Source organism: Scaptodrosophila lebanonensis, unplaced genomic scaffold (genome assembly GCF_003285725.1).
Source record: "Scaptodrosophila lebanonensis strain 11010-0011.00,11010-0021.00 unplaced genomic scaffold, SlebRS2 tig00000024-arrow-pilon, whole genome shotgun sequence".
Lineage (NCBI taxonomy): Eukaryota > Metazoa > Arthropoda > Insecta > Diptera > Drosophilidae > Scaptodrosophila > Scaptodrosophila lebanonensis.
In genome coordinates, this window is record NW_022060538.1 from 12,709,450 (window position 1) to 12,727,952 (window position 18,503).

The 18,503-nt window shown below is 43.0% G+C and overlaps 6 protein-coding genes across 9 annotated transcripts; 2 read left to right on the forward strand and 4 right to left on the reverse strand.

Annotated features, from left to right (window-relative positions):
- Positions 1-2,599: 2,599 nt before the first annotated feature.
- Positions 2,600-3,814, reverse strand: LOC115620309 (transcription factor A, mitochondrial). Of its 2 annotated transcripts, XM_030513494.1 has the most exons (3): positions 3,616-3,809; positions 2,938-3,519; positions 2,600-2,879 (listed from the first exon to the last, which is right to left on the reverse strand). In XM_030513494.1, the coding sequence occupies exons 1-3, from the start codon at positions 3,678-3,680 to the stop codon at positions 2,753-2,755; spliced, it is 774 nt and encodes a 257-aa protein (XP_030369354.1). In that variant the 5' UTR covers positions 3,681-3,809; the 3' UTR covers positions 2,600-2,752. The 2 variants fall into 2 exon arrangements, with proteins under 2 accessions (XP_030369354.1, XP_030369353.1); XM_030513493.1 differs by having other exon boundaries at positions 2,938-3,814.
- A 301-nt stretch (positions 3,815-4,115) lies between these two features.
- Positions 4,116-5,166, forward strand: LOC115620310 (esterase GA18864). The gene is made up of 2 exons (XM_030513496.1): positions 4,116-4,578; positions 4,640-5,166. The coding sequence occupies exons 1-2, from the start codon at positions 4,152-4,154 to the stop codon at positions 5,062-5,064; spliced, it is 852 nt and encodes a 283-aa protein (XP_030369356.1). The 5' UTR covers positions 4,116-4,151; the 3' UTR covers positions 5,065-5,166.
- Positions 5,167-5,376: 210 nt separating this feature from the next.
- LOC115620311 (elongin-B) lies at positions 5,377-6,765 on the reverse strand. Its single transcript, XM_030513497.1, has 4 exons — positions 6,516-6,765; positions 6,126-6,219; positions 5,861-6,005; positions 5,377-5,713 (listed from the first exon to the last, which is right to left on the reverse strand). The coding sequence occupies exons 1-4, from the start codon at positions 6,516-6,518 to the stop codon at positions 5,599-5,601; spliced, it is 357 nt and encodes a 118-aa protein (XP_030369357.1). The 5' UTR covers positions 6,519-6,765; the 3' UTR covers positions 5,377-5,598.
- A 238-nt stretch (positions 6,766-7,003) lies between these two features.
- On the forward strand, positions 7,004-7,582 carry LOC115621896 (signal recognition particle 14 kDa protein). Its single transcript, XM_030515726.1, has 4 exons — positions 7,004-7,027; positions 7,085-7,157; positions 7,213-7,313; positions 7,368-7,582. The coding sequence occupies exons 1-4, from the start codon at positions 7,004-7,006 to the stop codon at positions 7,497-7,499; spliced, it is 330 nt and encodes a 109-aa protein (XP_030371586.1). The 3' UTR covers positions 7,500-7,582.
- Positions 7,583-7,589: 7 nt separating this feature from the next.
- On the reverse strand, positions 7,590-8,535 carry LOC115621895. 2 transcript variants are annotated; one of them, XM_030515724.1, is made up of 4 exons: positions 8,452-8,535; positions 8,269-8,394; positions 8,060-8,207; positions 7,590-7,988 (listed from the first exon to the last, which is right to left on the reverse strand). In XM_030515724.1, the coding sequence occupies exons 1-4, from the start codon at positions 8,515-8,517 to the stop codon at positions 7,669-7,671; spliced, it is 660 nt and encodes a 219-aa protein (XP_030371584.1). In that variant the 5' UTR covers positions 8,518-8,535; the 3' UTR covers positions 7,590-7,668. The 2 variants fall into 2 exon arrangements, with proteins under 2 accessions (XP_030371584.1, XP_030371585.1); XM_030515725.1 differs by having other exon boundaries at positions 7,855-7,988; positions 8,049-8,207.
- Positions 8,534-18,453, reverse strand: LOC115621894 (endoribonuclease Dcr-1). Of its 2 annotated transcripts, XR_003995307.1 has the most exons (8): positions 17,582-18,453; positions 15,990-17,518; positions 13,860-14,156; positions 12,219-13,803; positions 10,649-12,159; positions 9,292-9,918; positions 8,754-9,235; positions 8,534-8,673 (listed from the first exon to the last, which is right to left on the reverse strand). XR_003995307.1 is itself a non-coding variant. In XM_030515723.1 (7 exons), exons 1-7 carry the CDS (start codon positions 18,402-18,404, stop codon positions 8,825-8,827), a joined length of 6,783 nt encoding a protein of 2,260 aa, XP_030371583.1. In that variant the 5' UTR covers positions 18,405-18,453; the 3' UTR covers positions 8,659-8,824. The 2 variants fall into 2 exon arrangements, 1 of the variants encoding a protein (XP_030371583.1); XM_030515723.1 differs by having other exon boundaries at positions 8,659-9,235.
- Between the last annotated feature and the right edge of the window lie 50 nt (positions 18,454-18,503).

Below are 18,503 nucleotides of genomic sequence, written 5' to 3' on the forward strand. Positions count from 1 at the left end.
GGCCTCATTACCTGGGTACATAGTCCAAGTGCAGCGCGGTTAAGGTATCAGGCATCTCTGTATATGCACTTATATACATACTTAAAAATATACATGCACATACATACATGTATATAAATACATATGTACGTTTCGAGGCAGTCAGTCGTGCAAAGACTGTAAACAATTTTAATCGGCACGGCAGCAAAACTTCGACGCTGAGATTGGGGGCTTGTTTTATTCATTCTGCCAAAATTTGTGCAGATTTTCATTGGCTGAACCAGTAGCCGAGTCGGCCACCGTTTATGTGAACATGTATTTGGTTTTTCTATCTTGGTGGCTATTGCGAAAATGTTCGTTTCATTTATTTTGTTTTTACTCAGCTTTTGGGCTGTGGTGGCATGCGAGTAGCTCAAGGTTTTGCCAGTTGGACTTGCGTAACATCAGAGCTGGTCTACAGTCTCCGATCTAAGTATATACTATATAGCATGTATGTATGTACATATGTACATACATATATGCATATAAAAATACGTGTTATTTTTTGTTTTAATCGGAGGTTAGGAACCAAATTCTGGTTTAAGAATGTAGCAGCCACTTAAGCACTTTGTATTAACACACATATGTATGTACATATATACATACGAGTACATATGTACGTATAAGTAAGTATATAATTGTGTTGAAATTTCATGATGTTACCTTCAGAAATGGCTGCAAAAAATGTTAACAGCCTGAACGTCCATCTGTTGATTTTGTCTACCTGTTGAAGCAACAACAGACACCTGGGCGTCTTTTTCTCGGTATGCCTGAGCGGCGGTGCTCACTGGAAAGAGATACAATATGAAAGGTAATCAAAAAAGAAACAGTTTTGAAAAGTCGCTCAGGGAGAGCAGCAAGAGAAATCGACTGGTCACAAATTTACACACACATATGCACGTGCACACACACACATGTACTTATTTATGTAAAGGAAGCGACTGTTTGAGTAAGCATACGTTATAAAAGAAACTGTTATCAATTGTTGGCTATTGTGTTTCCATTCTGCTTTCGGTTATGGCTATCGCATTTATATGAGAGTGTGTGCTCGGAGATTCCAGTTCTGTTAACATTATTCCAGTGTTTTACTGTATTTGGCTGGCACTCGAAATGGAATCACATTGCCCATTTCTCAACCAAGCCTAGCTGTGCCCATCCAGCCGAAAACTACATTCATTTGGAAACTGACTCGGACAGCGTCTGGTTGTGTTTTGCTCCAGCATATACCTACATATATAATATATATGTACATACGTATAGATATGTACATACATATGTACATATCTACCAGACTGTACTTTTTAATTCTTCAAACTTTTTCATTCTGCGCATTTGAGGTGACAAATCAAACTGTTATTTGTGCACCGTGATCTACGCAGATAGATTAAAATTGTGTCGATTACCGTGTTAAATCAACTGAAAATTAATTGTGATTTTAACCCCGTAAGACTCAGACACGTGTTGCTAAAGTTCCAGATGAATGTATGTACTTGTATGTACATACTATGTATGTGCTTCTTTGTAAGGCCATGCAAATATAGTATGTACTATAGTATGTACATAAATGTCCAAAGTTCTTTAGCTAACGCTTTTTACTATGTGCATATGTATTTACATACATATACATATGTATATGTATGTATGTACATATGTGCAGCGCCACGTGCTGGCTTTTCCAGCCCGGAATGGCTTTCTTAAAACTGAAAAAAGTTAGTGTGCATATGAATATGTATACATACATATGTAAATCTACTTCATGTATGTGGCCTAAAAAATTCATAGACTCATTGGTTCCGGTACATATAGCAGTAAATGGTCCCCGTTAGTTAATTTATAATGATTGAAAACTTAGTTTAAGGTAGAGTATAGGGCTGTTATTGTTTAGTAGAAAGTTTTCAGGTCTTCATTTTATTTATCTTTACGACGTAAGCTTAGAAAACATTAAAAAGGGGTTCTTTTCTTAAAATCCATCCAGAAAATTGTGGAAACACCTGCCTCACAATTGTACATAGCCGGTAGGAAAACTTGCATACTGTTAAAATGTAAGGGAATATTATTTTTTCCCCAGAAGGAACGATGGTTAATCACCTACATACTATATATGTACTATATGTTAGTTCAATATACTATGAACATATGATTTAAAAGTTTTTGTATTGCAAACCTTTTTGCGTATAAAGATATTGTATATATATAAGTCTGTATGACCAAATGCAAAGAAGCTATACAACATGAAATATAACTTAATATGCATGTATGTATATAAATTCTAATGAATGCAGATAGATAGCAGATAGTACGGACACAGTGGTGCGCGGCCCCTGGGCATGAAAGAATTCCATGAAGGGAAGCAGACAAAGTTAACAACTCATGTAGTTCTTTGAAAAGGATTTATGTATCTCACCCATTTCTTGTTACGTTTTGTATGGCGAAATTGTAAAGCCAAATGTATTTATTGCTGCCAATTTATTGTTCTACTTGTATGTGTACTATGTACATAAAATCTTGAGGACGATTCATCTATTTATTCACGTGTTAGGCCGGGTAGGCTTCCTAACGGTGAAAATAAAAACAGAGCACATCGAGAACATTTGTTCAAAACTTTAATTGAGCCGTAATAACAAAATGATGTCCACTGTAGGAGCAATTCAATGTTGAATTTTCTGCTTAACGTTAAATGATTCGCAAACATGACACTATGATTTCAAAAATGTGATGGCAATGGCGCTTGCGACTATTTATCTTTAACTGCCTGGGACTTGCGCGGCTTCGGCTCTGGCGGTTCAATAAGGTTGCCATGGCGCACCACGTCCATGTGTCCCAGACGTATCATTTTCTCCTCCCAAATGGCAATCGCTTTTCTGAAAACAATGATATTATAAATTCAGAGTTCTGAGCGTAAATACTGAGGATAGGTACTTATAATGGTCCAGCTCCTTTCGCGACTCCTGCATGTATATACCCTTCTCTTCGTCAGTCAAACGACTCCATTTCGCTGTGGCTTTTTGGTGCCAATCGCGATACGTTTGTTGTGTTGTTTGTGGTGTATTCGTGCGTTCACTCGCCACAAAACGCAAAAAGGCAGATGCTGGTTTCTTGGGGCGTCCCAGTTCTTTTACACGCTTGCGCAACTGTTTGCGCTCTTTCGCATCGATAATGTCTTGCTTAAGCTGCTTGATTTCAGCTCGCTGTTCATCAGTCAGCTTGGCATCGTATTTGGAGCGCTGCTCCACATAGACCTGCTGTTCCTTTTTGTACTCTGACTGCAGGCGCTCCTTCAACTTGGGGTCAACACCTACCCAACTCTTTGAGAGCTGCCGCACGATATCTACGGCTGATATAGTGGGGTTTTTTTCTATGAGCTTCGGCCGCATTTCTCGCATAAAGCGGAAATACGGAGTCAGTGGCTTCTTGGGACGACGCGGGAGACCAACCTGCTCCTCCAGTGTTTTGGATTGCTGCAAGGAGCTGCTGTTGCTAATGCTGGCCGCGGTTACCGGTCTGTTGATGTTTGTTGATGTGGAGGCAATGTGTGTGGGCGTAGGTGGGAGATTTTTGTTGATTTCGGGTATATCGGGTTGTTTTTTGACAACTTGCCTGACTTTGTTGATTAGCGAGCCGATGAGAGAGCCTCGGGAAAGCATCGTTGTAGTGAAAATCATTTTTATGTGGTTCTGCGCTTCTTGCAGACTCCTTACTATGTTCCCTTGCTTCCTGAACTTTTGATAGAATATGCACAGGCAACTTGTTGAACTGATAGCAAAAACTTTACGTAAAGTGAGCCGGCAAAGAAATCTTGAGTTGCCACCTAACTTGCAGCAGCTGAGAATGCTGCCACATCAGTCCAAAAGATTGCAGCACGATGCGTTAATTGGGCAGCTTCTCAAATCTCACAGGCTATAACGATACAAAAAATTCTTTTAAGGACGAACACTGAAGTATAACTCATTTGTTGCTTCTTCCTTGATTCAGTAGATCTGAAAGCAGTCAATAGTGGTAATAGAAGATCGCCGTTATAGCAAATATAAGAAGAGCATGCTATCGATTATCTACCATCTCTAATTTACATACATACATAATATATAACACATGTATGTGTGACATGCTTGCATGTCCACTTTAAAACCGGGGCCATGACCAACGACGAGGCAGTTGCATCCAGCTCGAATGCTGCGTCCGCGAGCGCAGCTATCACAGATAAAGTCCGCGTACTCTGCCTGCACGGATACAGGCAATCGGCAGACTCCTTCAAAAACAAACTGGGCTCGTTCAGAAAGTTTACCACAAAATATGCCGAGTTTGTGTTTATCAATGCTCCTCATGTAGCTCAACCTTTTGAGGCATCTTCGCCAGCATTGCCCGAGCAACGTAGTTGGTGGGCCAACAAAGACGACGGTAGTTTCAAGGGCACTAACAAAGGTGGCCCGGCATATGGATTTCAAGAAAGCTTGCGCGTGGTTGAAGAGGCGTGGAAGAAAGATGGTCCATTTCAAGGTCTACTTGGATTTTCGCAAGGTGCTTGCTTTGTGGGCTTAATATGTGGCTTAGCTAAAAAGAAATGTAAGTATAAATTGAATCTGCCTGGCTTAACAACATTTACTGTTTTTTTTTTAAATCGCAGTAACGTCAATACGTCCCGAGTTTGCGGTGCTCGCATCTGGCTTTATATCCGGCAGCTTAGTACATATGAGTGCCTATGAGGAACGAATCACAATACCAACGTTGCACATTTACGGTCTGACTGATGAAATCATATCTAAGGATATGAGCGAATCGTTAGCGGCACATTTTAAAAATGTCGAGGTGCTCGAGCACAATGGAGGCCACTATTTTCCGGCCACTGCGCAACAGAAGCAGACGTACATTAACTTCTTTCAAGATCGGCTACAGGAGTATTTGGAGCACTTAGAGCTGCAACAGAGCAGTAATGCATCGTACATTGATAGTGGCGAAGATGATGAGGTGGCCGATTTAACGGATGCCAATGATGCCGAAGTGGCTGCTATGACGGCGGCTGCCAGCTCAGATCTAGATGATAGCGACTAGATTATTTTCGTTTTTCATTTTTGTTTTTTAATAATAATGAAATCTTATTACAATAATAATTTGATTATAAATTATAATAAAATTAAATCCCAATATATTCAATATTCACCGTTTGCTCAATAATAATCAATTGCAATTGTTGTAAGGCTACAATATTAGATATTTCATTTTCTGTTTCATGTGCAGATGGCATTTAGTTATTATATTTCCAATTCATGTGTAGAATGTCCTTGAACATTCATTTCTTTTTAACAAATTCGTACAAATTCTGGGGCAAAAATAAAAATTTCTTAATACCAATTCAAATAATAATTGCATTAAAAAATAATGTGTATTTTTTCTCGCTCTATATAACGAATAAAATGCATCATATTTAACTGTTGTGTGACCACGCAGAGTAGAAATACATAGCACAATTTTAAACATTTTGCATTGTATTGAGAGTTGACTGTTTGGGACAGGACAAGCGACTCCACTTTTGTTAAGTTTTATAGATTTTTCGGCTGTTTTACTTTTCTGTAGGCAAATATTGATCTATGCGACTTGCTCTTGTCCGTTCGAGGCCTCTTGGTTTTTCATTACTTCAGGTAAGTCTGGTGGTGATGAGTATGGTGTGATATCAAGCGTCTCAAAGTCGCCCACTTCGTTCCTGAAACAGAGCATAGGGAAGTGTCAGGACAACGTTAATTTGACTTAGTAGTGAAGCTCTCCGTTTCCACGTTAGCTCGGTACACGTGTAGTGATAATAACGGAAGGGAGAGAAGTCTGCTTATCAGTAGATTGAACGGAAGCTCACCTTAATGTCAAGCCCAATTGTGCGGGCGCCTGCGCCTTTGCCGTTGAAACCGTCACGCCATAATCCTGCAACGTATTATCATCCTCCATTATATCGTTATCCTGATTGTACAGCCGCTGATCCACGGGCTGTACTTTCAAAATGCCTGCGGGAGTAATAGAATGACTTAGTAGGAAATTTTTGTGTTCATGCTAACAACATGTGCTAAAAATAGTAGCCCACGATTACCACAAACACATCACGGCCAACACTAACACACACTTACCTTCAATCATGCGTTTGAGTTCTACTACTGTTGTGTTCTCCTTAGCATCCGTGAAAATAGTTGTCTTTTGCCTTCTGATCATTAGGAACACATCCTGAAAGTGGGAAATATGCATGCGTATATGTATGTAATATATAGGCTGTAGCTTGTTTTTAGCCATAACATTACTAAGTTTTGGTCAAAGGTCGTTCATATTAGCAGCAGCAGGCAGTAATGTTGGCGGGGCACTTTTTTAATTTTCATGCTTATTCACCGTGCCCGCCCGCGTGTGTGTGCATGTGTCTACGCGTTTGTGTGCGTGCGCGTGTGTGCATAAATGACGCTCCCGTTGCCCGGTCACTGCTGCGTTGCTGCTGCTGCTAGTCCTTATGGCCTTACAGCCGCGCTTACCATGATGCCTAGTTTGTTTGTTATTCTTGTCTTTTGTTTACTGTGCCAAGTTTGAAGGTTACTATAACGCTGTTATTGTTTGCTGCTGCTGGCGTGGGCGAGTAGCGTTTCCTTTGGCGGTCGTTCGATCAGCTATTATATATTCTGCTTATACACCACTACCAGCGCACAACGGCGGTTCACGTTGTCTCTTAGACAAAAAATACAAGCGCGGCGTTATTTCTCGTTAATGTCGTGTGCAGTTGCTCCTTACACACCCGATTGCCTGCACTTGTAAGCCTTCGTAGTTAACTTTTTTTTTTTTTATTTTAATTTTCGCTTTTTTAACTATCGGGCTTATCGATATTTGAGGGCTGACATTTCCCCGAAACTATTGTGCAGGAAAATACACTAAAAAAGGCGAAATATATCGATAAAGTTCTCTATAAACTGACATTGACAGCGTCTGATAGTAACCAGGGCCCCTCGACTTCGTGGCAAACAGCGAAATGGTGTTGCTTGATAATTCCAGCGTAAATAAAAATAATGTTATTCATTTCATTAACTTTAATTAAATATTCCTTCCCTAGTTTATATTGCGGCTTGAGAAGATTGCTAATAACGCAAGAAATGATTCTTCATTCACGGTAACATTCAAACGGTGTAAGTATCCTACTTTCGCCCATTGAAGACTTTATTACAACGCTTTCATCTTCAGACGATGGACACGACCGACCCGAGCCGCGGGAAGGAAGACCACCATTAGCCAAGCCAAGTACTTATATGTGCTTAATGCGCGCCCAGTGCAAGTCAAAAAAGGTAAACCTTTAATGTGTTTACAGAATAGGAAACCATAACATATTTTCCAAAAAGATTTCTACAGTTCTGCGTCAGGAGGACGTACCGACCATGATGGCTATGTACTCACAATTTATGAAGAGCAAAATGGACGGTCTGAAGCGGGTGAAGAAAGTGAAAAGTAAAGCCAAGATTGCTAAAGGGTAGGCCTTTACGAAACAATTTGGATATAGTTAATGCTTTTTGTTGTCTTTTACCATATGAACTAAATACAAATTTTCCTACTGCAATTTGGTGCTTTTCTTTTTGTTGATGAGGTACAAAAATATTTGTTCATGCATTTGTACTTTTACATTATTGTAAATTAAAATTAATTCTAAATTACAATGTTACCTAAAGCAGCTAAAGCCGTCGGCTGATAAAGATCTTTTTGCTGGCAGAGGTCTAGTAGGCATTTGGGCAACTTCTGTGCTGTCAACCCACATACTTTTTTTGGTCTTATAAGTTGCAACAGGGCATATATTTGCTCATGTTCTGCTGTCTTAAGGGCATTCTCGCCCAAACTGTATAATTCATCGTTTATGTACACAATATCCATTCCTTCACGTAGCGCTAGGTGGAAATGGCTATCCGATTTAGGTAGGAAATCGAGACAACGACCCAGTTCGTCCGTTATCAAGGCTTTTACGTATGGGTCTGAAATACATATGTACATATATGATGAATTTGAAATGGGTTGTCAGCTGAGTCATTCACATGGCGCTTACTCCTTAAAAGAAAGTAATGTAGATCGTGGCCGATTTCGTTTTTTCCCGCTGGTATCAATGTTACCTCAACATAGCCTTTTTCTTCTGTTATTACCAGGGGGGCGTTTTCTTTAAGGGGAAAAAGCTGGAGGTGGCCGCTTCCTTCCACCTGAACCAAATGTAATCTTAATATTGGTACGATAAGGATATCTGTATATATGTATACACACTTCTCTTATTAATGTGTGGTATTCTTCGATCGCCGCTTCTGAACCCATGACTATGCCATTCCAGTTCTCAGGATATAGTATTCGTTTTTTAAATGCAGATGAGGTCAAAAGTAAAGGTCCATTATGCTAAAGGGAGACAATTTTAACAGTTGCTTCAATATGTTTGATGTGCGTGTTACTTACTTGGTCGTGAATGGTATACGGCCTTTCAGATAATATAAGTGGCTGCCAGAATTCATTTAGAAACATTTCAAATATCCGAGTTGATCCTACGCCATGAACATTTGCTTCTTCATTTGTATGTTTAAATGTTTGTGCACGTACTTCCACGAAAGTGTAAATCCGTGTGAATGGCAAATTAGAAAGCCGATAAATAATACAAGGTAGCCGTTACATTTTAAAATCCTGTTAAGTGATGGATTCGATTTCATTCAATATTAAAATTTCAGTTTATACAATTAGGAATTACTTAAACACATACATACAATTATTGCATTTTTCGTGTTTTAAATTAATAAACTATATCGGACTGTTGGCAACACAACACATTTGCTGCCTAGTTCTTCTTCGAAATCAAGTTCTGCTTCTTTAATTGCCGCAGGGCGCACTTCGCCGCCGTGCACTTGGCTATGCGATAGTTGCGTCCAATGCCACGGAACGTCCCCTTGCAGAAGACATCGACGGTCACACGCACACGACGCCCGTCGGCGAGCTTCTCCGGCTTGCCGAATTTGGCTGTTTCCGGTTCCAATTCGAGCAGCTCGCGTATGGGTGATTTTGGAACGGAATTGCTAAATTGTTCGATCTCCGGCTTCATCATATTACTGTAAACTTGCCACACAACATCCAGCGACATGTTACTATCGAGAAATATTGCACCGGCAATGCTCTCGAAAACGTCGCCCAAGGCCTTAGGCACCTCAACGTCCTCGGCATCGTCACATTCCTCCTCGGACAGCAGGTAGTACTGAAATGGGATAAATGTATTTTCCGATAACTAAAGCAAACGATTGAGTTGATTACCTCTTCGCTGATACTATGATCGTTTTCCTGTTGTATGCGCACAAACCGATCGATCACGTCGTTCAGGCCAGGTGATAAGTGTCGGAAGTACTTGTGAAAGCCATGCCGCACAGCCAATGAAGCAAATATTGTGTTGTTCACCAGGGCAGAACGCAGGTCGGTTAACGCACCCGGCGAATGCTGTCGTGGATCCTCGTACAGGTGTCGCGTTATCAGATAATCCAACACCGCATCCCCCAGAAACTCAAGACGCTGATAGCAGTCTGTGAGACGATTAGGGGTGTAACTTGCATGCGTCATAGCCTGCAGTAGGTAGGATCGATCGCGGAACCTATAGCCCAGCTTCGCCTCAAACTCTTCGAAGCCGCTGAGCAGGTGCTCCATTTCTCTGTGCGCGTTTGACGTGAAATGGAGAAGCGGACTACGTGGTGTGGGCCAAGCGCCATAAATGGTGACCAGGCCATCGCTATCCGGCTGCGTGCTGCCTGGTATCCGTGGCTCCGAGGCTGGCTGCTTGCTATAGGGCAGCACCCGCACGCCTAGCCAGGCCATGAAGAGGAGGGCACCTCGAGGACCGCACTCGATCAAGTAGGCTCCAATAAGCGCCTCGACACAATCAGCAATTGACTTAAAAAAGTATAAAGTATAGTATATAGTATGGTTGATCTATTTCCATTGATATCATATGTATTTGCAACAGATGCTTAGTGAATGAAAGATACTTAGCTCTCAAATTAAGCGCAAAGCTCCAGATATAAGCAACATTTCTTTGCAATTGGATGATTTCTTGATAATTTCTTTGCACAGTAAATCCGTTTTCTTATTAATAGATGGGTACTCCCTAGATTGTAAAGGACATTGAAACTCACTAATATTTCACTTGAACAAATGTACTTGCGGCCTATGCCTCGCGAATGGGATTATAGAAATACGAGTATACTATATGTAGATCCTTTCTACCATGAAAATGAAGTTAAATGTCTAATCAACAAACAGGAGGATCAAAAAAATTAAATAAACTCGTGCTGCCTAAGAACTAGGAGCGTCTACATACCAGTTTTGGTTAATCTAGACGTTCATCCAGACGGACATTCGCTTCGACATGCTGATTAATATATTATATATGCATGTACTTTATGGGTAGGGAGATACCTCCTTCTGCCTTTTACATACTTTGCAAAAACTTAAAATACCCTTTTTACCCTACAGATCAGGGGTATAAAATCATTAGTGAATAACTCGGAAGCTGGCAGTAAATCTCAATCGGACAGGAGTTAAATGAAAGCATTGAGCTTGATGTATATGATGCATTAATGATTGAGCAAATGAACACAGGATATTGATTGTAATGGCCTACCTTGTCGGGTATGCTGTGCTGTGAGACCAAGTTGTATGGAATAAAGCAGCTGAAGTCGTTGCTCCCGTTGGAGTCATCTAGATTGCCGTTGGGTATCACTGTCTGCGGATCTGCGTTTGGATTATTCTGCTCATCTGAATTGCCAACCAGACCCATTGCTTCTGCTTTTTCCCGCACCAAGGTGCAAATCTGTGAGCTGCTCATATTTTTAATATCCAACAGATCGACAAGTTTCCAGTGGTGCGTCGGTATTTTGGCTTCTATCAGGGCCTTTTCCAATTCCTTTGGCACATAGTAGCAGGGTGGTAGCCAATTATCGTGCGGCTCAAACTTAGTTGCTATCATATACTCGCCCAGCCTTTTTCTTCTGCCCAAGCGGTAGAGATTCAAATTGGCGACTTGCTTCGAGCGCAAGTGACTAAGCTTGCCCTCATGCACATTATCATAGGTGATATAAAGGTAGGTGGTAATGGCATATTTCAGAAAGGAGTCGCCGATGGTTTCCAGCCTCTCCAAGTTGATGCCATCGTTGGCATTTGACATGGTGAGGGCTTGTAGAATTATGCTTGGACTTGGACCTGGATGGCCAGCGAGTTCTGGCTGCCGATCAAAACTGAAACCGCTGGCTGGCAAAACTGTCATCGGTGGCACTAATTCAGAATGATTATCAGGCGGCATCGTCTGATCCTTCTGTGCAGTACGTTCAAATTGCAGTCTTAGCAGTTTGTCCCTCAGTTCTAGTCTATGATGGTCATTGTAATTATCAAAGCTGTCCCCGCACCCTAAAACACGGTAGGATTCGTCGGGGTGCTTCCTTACGTACTCCGCATTCAGGAGTGCTAGATCGGCCAGTTGAAACTTGCTGCTGGTACCTAGTTTTTGAAGCAGTTCTTCCTCCGGCACGTAGGGTACGAATTGCTTGATAAGCTCCAAATGTGACGTCGGCTTGCTTGGAACCGCAGCTGCATTTTGACTTCTTCTTATAACTAGTTCCTGATCATGCCGAACCAACATGCCGCAGCTTTCAATGTGATCTTTGAGACTGATTATCGACTGTTCGTAGGTTGAGTTGGCTTTATCAGAGGGATCGCTGTGACAGTTTTCCTCCTTGAAATTGAAGCCGACAAGAAGATTTTTCGTCTCCTGGTACTGACGTTCATTTGCATTTGTCGCCTGAATAATGGACAGCTGCTTTTGACGCTTCTCCATTTCCTGCGCCGTCTCAATAGTCTCCGCTTCGTTTTTCGACGTAAAAGCTATACGGCCGGCATCTATATCATCGTCAACGTCATCTTCGGCGGAGCTGTAATTGTTTTGCATGTTTTGCAGTACGTGCTCATCGTCGTCGTAGCTGGATCCTAGAGAGTTGTCGGAGTCGTAGTAGTAATAGCAGGGCTTGTTCGGAGTGCCTTTTTGTTTGCTGTGCGGCTGTGAGTTCTCTTTATTCTTGAAATTTTTACTGTTGCTTACATCCAAGAATGTTGGAGAACCGTACCGCATTTGTTGGTCGCCTAGGGATATAGTTAAGCGAATAAGTTTACTAAGCTCGTTGATAATATTGCATACTCACATAACTTAACGTTGGCGGGTAGTACAGGAACGAAAGATTCGTCATCTTCATCCTGTTCCGTAAATGTTGTAATATCGTCTGCCATGTCATTTGACCATGTGCCAATCTCAATGAAGTCCTCTTCGTCATTCAACTGCTGCTCGCCCTCAATGATAAGCTCATTGGCTGTCTTTGAGATCTTTTTAGCTTCACCTTCAACATCCTCTTTTTTGGTAGCCTCCTCTGCTGCAACAAAGTCTACACCGTTGGTGACAACTTCATTGGAATTGCTGTTGGTTGTTATTTTCTGCTTGGACTCGCGAGATTTCTTTAACACTTCTGACAAACTCCAACCAAAGTCTAACATCGGCCACTCAAACTCTGGCTCGTCGATTTGCTGCCGGCCCAATCCTAAGTCGCTCGACACTTGCTTGCGAATATCATCGGCCAACAGCAATCCATTGATGCGGTATAGTATGCATGGCAGACAGACGGCGGTGCGCCAAAGCGACGCCGGAAAAGGATGCACAGTGCAGAGCTCAGGGACCAAAATTTGCTTCTGCTCCAAGTTTTCGCGCTTGGCTCGCTTAGTCTCCTCTGAGCTAGTAGGCAGTGCCACACCCTTACGATTAACATAGCGTGGCGTCAAGAAATTCAAACGTGCACTTGTATGATCCACATCGAGCAGTGGCTGGCTACAATTTTGTATGTTCAGGCCGTATTTGACCGTATAGTAGTGCTTGAAAGTGCGATAGTTGTCCCCAGGAAAACAGCTAAGCGGCGACAGCTGTGGACAGATCTCGGCCACATAAAAGTATTGCGGTTGGTCTTGATTGCGGTACCACGGCATAACAACAGCATCCTTGAATCGATTTGCATCAAACGGCTGCGACTTTCGAAACTCTTCCGGCACAGCTTGCGGCATCATATTGGCATTAGCCTGTATAAGCTCGAGGAATGTCCAGTCTATTATTTTATCGTCTCCCATTTTTGTGGTTGGGACTATAAAGACACAATTCTCGGTTGAATCGGGATCGAAGAGCATCAGAAACTTTTGAAGGCGGAGCACATTCGTAAACGTGTAGTTAAGAAAACTGTTAATGCAGCCGATTTGCGAGGAAGTAAGCACAATTCTTTCATTGGCCAGCCTAAGTGACACTCGCACTTCGCCGGAGCGCGTAAATATGGAGAAGGCGCTTAACTTGGGAATACGCTTGAGTGTCAGTATTCCAAATCCCTGCAGTGCTTCCTCCGGAGGATAGATGCGCCGCCCTCGAGTGTTCTGCTCCTCTGGTATTGGACACTGCAGCGATAGCTCGATGAAGTAGAGGTAGCAGGGCACACCGGCTACGGGTCGACAATTGCAGAACTCGGAGGCAATGCGCTTGTAGTAATATTGCCGTCGTTTCGTAGTGCCCGGTCGTGGTTCGTCTGCCTGCTCGTCGTCCGGCTCCAGTTCAAACTCCCAGTCCGCCTCGAGTGCGCGAAACCCCTCCTTGCCAATGGGCTGCAGTTGATCGTCCAATTCGCCCATTTTGTGCAACTCGATGCATGCCTGCAAAGCCGCCAATCTACGTGCCAAGGTTTGTGTAGGCATGGGTAGACCCTGCGAACATGTTAAAGAGAAAAGTGCCATCGAAAGCAGATTCTGCGATCACTTACCACAATGTCACGTTTCAGCGGCGAATTAATGGGCAGGCGCAATGTATACTGGAAGAGGGAAACTCCTTGGCGTTCAGTTTGAGCACAGCGCCATAGGGGTGTTAGCTTTGTGAACGTGTCGCTCGGCAGCTTTGAACAGTACTTGTTGACCAGCGATATGGCAGTGCTCAGATCAACGCTGGCACCAGCTAGTAGCTGCGGCTGTGGACGATAAGATGCAAGACAACTGGTAAAGCGTTCCGCCATATATTGCTCCACCTCCGGGGGCTCGGCATTGGCGCACTTGGACAGCAGCATCTGTTAGAAGAAAAACAATTATTATTAAGATTCTCCTGAGTCGTATTGATTAGAAAGTAGACACATTTGGACTACGCAACTCTTCTCCCCAAGTCTATTAATTGTGACCATTATTTTCGCAATCGTTGTTATTTCAATGCTGAAAGGTGCAGTTTTTATATTCATATATTTGATATATTAATTGTAATAAGGAATTATTTGAATTCATACATTTTTGCACCGATTTCTCTCAAGAGTCTTGGTGATAAACAATAGGATACTAAAAGGAATTTGGGGCTTGCATCTAACTAAAATAAGTAGAGAAGGTAAAGTCGGGTGACTTTGAAACACTCTGTACATATGTTTAGAATAATTATAGAAATTAAAACAAGTAAAAAAGCGGGTGTCCCGACTTTGAAATACTCTGTACATATGTATACAATAATTATAGAAAATAAAAAAAATTAAGAAAATAAAAAAAAAAATTGATCGATTTTACCTCTCTCGGTATTCGAACTCACGTAAAGGGTGTATAATTGCACATTTACATAGCAATTGCGTCTGTGTGAGTGTATGTATGCCTATGCGCATCAATTCGTGTCTGTGTAAGCATTTTCGCAGTCAACCAAACAGCAACATCAACAACAGCCGCGGGCAGCGCTTGAGCAGCGCTGCAGCAGCGCTGCATCAGCAAATATATTTATGGCTATAACTTCTTGTTAAATCGGTCTATCATAATGAAATTTGGCATACGGACACATAATAACTAACTGGGGGTATTTCCAAAATTTTAGTTCGAAATTCCAAGAATTACGGGAGTTACGATTTGCGGGGTAGAGGGGGGAGGGAGGGGAATTCCAAAATATACATTTTCTGCGTATTCACATAAGGCATCTGGGACTAAAATTTGGTGTTCCTAGGTCTTATAGTCTCCGAGATATAGGCGATTATACGAATGGAAAATCGGGAAAACCCCAATAGGGGGGAAGTGGGGGGGAAAATCAAAAAAATAAAACAAACTCGTATAGAATACACACATAACGCATCTTCGTGCAAAATTTGGTGTCTCTATCTCTTATAGTCTCTGAGATCCAGGTGTTCATACGGACGGACAGACGGACAGACAGACAGACAGGGCTAGATCGACTCGTCTCGTCATGCTGATCAAGAATATATATACTTTGTGGGGTCTGCCACGCCTCCTTCTGCCTGTTACATTTTTCAGCTCCCGCAAACCTAATATACTCTTGTACATTTCATGTACAGAGTATAAAAATTAAGAAAATTTAAATAAAATTTGATCGATTGCAAAATTTGAGTTCGAAATTCCAAAAATTACGGGAGTTATGGAAAATCACTGATTGCGAGGGAGAGGGGGGAGGGAGGGAAATTCGAAAATACACATTTTCTGTGTATTCATACTATCTTGGACTAAAATTTGGTGTCCCTAGGTCTTATAGTCTCCGAGATATAGGAGATTATAAAATCGGAAAAACCCCCATAGGGAAGAAGAGGGGGGACATTAAAAAAATAAAGCAAACTCGTATAGCGTACACACATAAGGCATCTTTGTGCAAAATTTGGTTCTCTATCTTTTATAGTCTCTGAGATTCAGTTGCTCATACGGACAGACAGACAGACTGACAGACAGATCGACTTGTCTTGTCATGCTGATCAAGAATATTCATATATATATACTTTGTGGGGTCTGCCTCGGCTTCTTTTCATTTTCATTTCATTTTTCAGCTTCCGCAAACGTAATATACTCTTGTACATTTCATGTTGATTAAACTACTTTAATGATATGAACAGATGGACGGGCACACCCACCCATGGCTTTATATTACGTCCTACCTGTTCGATCTCGCGGTACTGTGCCATTTGGTGCACCAATGCTTTTGTAGTGCTTTCCAGTTTACAGACAGAGCTTGTTTGCAGATCTGGGCAGGATTCGGAGACGTCCAGTTCACATTGAAAGCGTACTTTCTGCTTCTCTGGTCCAGTATCACTGTTGTTTGGGACCTCAGCTGTCTCGTCGCTAAAGAAACTCACGGCCTCGTCGACGAAATTATTGTCCACTATGTCTTTTGCTGGCGCTTCATCTGATATCTCCTGTAGTTTGATATCGCATGTTGTGGGCGGCTGATTGCTAAAAACTTCAGGATTGAGTATTTTAACAGTACCACGTGCCGTACCGAATGTGTAGAGATCGGTGCTTGACGAGCTTGGCAACGCCGAGTCGTCCGAATCGCTCTCCACTTCCTCTCCCTTAGTCGGGTCGATCTCCTCCACTGCACAAATGAAACGATGGGTTTGCTGGCTGAGCTGCACTGCGTCGCATTTTGGTGGCATATAGCTCGGGGATACGAGCATGATATGATAGGCGGGAGCTGCGCGTGCTCGTCCTTTACACTGCACATAGCTCCGATAGGTGGTGGGCGCGTCCCAGCGCACTACCAAATTGCACTTAGGCACATCAATGCCTTCCTCTAGCACAGACGTTCCAATCAGTACGTTGCAGTCGTGCATGCGAAAGCGTTTGAGCACCTCCTCTTGCCGACGATGCTCGGACTCAGCCTCTTTGGGCTCGGTGGTCGGGTCGGCCACTCGATCTGTGGTGTATTGGCAGCGCAGGAACTTTAAATTGGGATCACGTCGACTCATCTCCGCCAGCAGCTCGAACAGGACGCGTGCCGTGTGGTTCTGGCTGCAATAGATTAGCGCACACAGCGTATCGTTGGCATCGTTTTGGTCACGGTTGTGACGACGAGTGTATACGCGCCGCCGTGTCCTTTGCTGGGGGTTGGATTTTGTTCGCTCCGACTTTGTCTGGTGATGTGGTTGTGGCTGTGGTTGGGTTACATATTTTCGCTGCTCTTTTAACTTATTCGTTGGATGCAACAGTTCCTGCAGGTTGTTTATTACTGCATTCGCGTCCAATTGCTGCCGCTCCGGTTGCTCCACAATTTGACACTGCGATTCCAGGGCATATGCCAGTCTATTGAACTCGACCCTCTCCACCTGATTGCACATTTTGCGCAGATTCTCACTTTGTGTGTGCACTTCATCTGGCTTAAAGCAGCGCAGCACCTGCAACAGGCGGCGTACTTTGGGGCTGGAAAAGTTCTCTATTGTCTCTCTGGGATCGTCGCACGCGTGCTTCTGAAAGGTATGTTCGCATAGCGCATGCACCTGCATTAGCGCGGTGTTAACCATACAAAAGAGCAAATAGTGGCGTTCGTGTGGCGTTTTAACTTTCAGCTTTTCATTGCGCTGGTGAAAATGGTGAGCGGCACGTTGCGTGCACCAGGGGCCCATTTCGTGCAGCACAACGAGTAGGGCGTCCATCACATATAGTGGGTCCAGTTTCGGATCGGGTATATCTACAAACACAAAAGAATGGTTAATTTCAATGGTTCAATTTACTACCATGTCCATGTACCTACCCTTTAAGTCATCCATGAACTGATCTGTACCGTATATTTCAAAGGGATCGTAGCGGTGATCCTTGAGAAAGGCCTTGTGCGTGTTTAGTATATCAGTCAGCACACAGGACAGCTCGTCCATGGCAAAGGGCGCACATTGCACAATGTATTCGTATGGCTTGGCGCAGTAACGCAATACTGTTACTATATCGCTGGCCGTCTCGGTCCGACTCAGTACCTTCTGCTCCAACGTGTTTAGCATAGCACTCAGTTCATGCAGCTCGCAGCCAGCGCTATGTAGCGGTCCCGCTAGGCCCAATATTCTCGGCCTATGCTCATCATCGGCCTGATGGATGTGCTCTTCAAAAATGGGCAAAATGTCGCGGTAAACAGCGCTTTCATGGCAATCCTCTAGCACAACAAGCTGGACTCGTGAAATTGGCAGCTCACCACACCGGAGCAGGTCGAGAAATGTCTGTGGTCGTATTATGCTCACATGATAATCTGACCAGCAATGTCCAAACGGTGTTTGTTGATTTGACTGCTCCTGCCACACTTTGAGATCTGTGAGATGAGTGAGCATTGTGTACATGGAGCTGCTTTCTGCAGCTGCCGGCCCACTGACCCCCACATGACTGCTCAAATAAATGCTAACTTTGTTACTGCGGCGTCCACATCGTGCCAGCTCCTGTATAAGCTTTAGAGCAATGAACTCCTTGGAAGACTTGTGGCCTAAGCAAATGATAGTGTTCCGTTCGAAGGCAGCCGCCAGCAGCTCCACTTGGAAGTCACGAGGAGTAAACACGGTGGTATGAAGATTGTTGTCACACCAATGGAAAGCCATGGTGCAACAGGCGTGCCTTTGTAGTTTTCCTTCCCTCGGTGGGGTTTTTGCTTACGCTTATCAAGTATAAACGCCGGCTCGTTCTCGATAACCGATAGA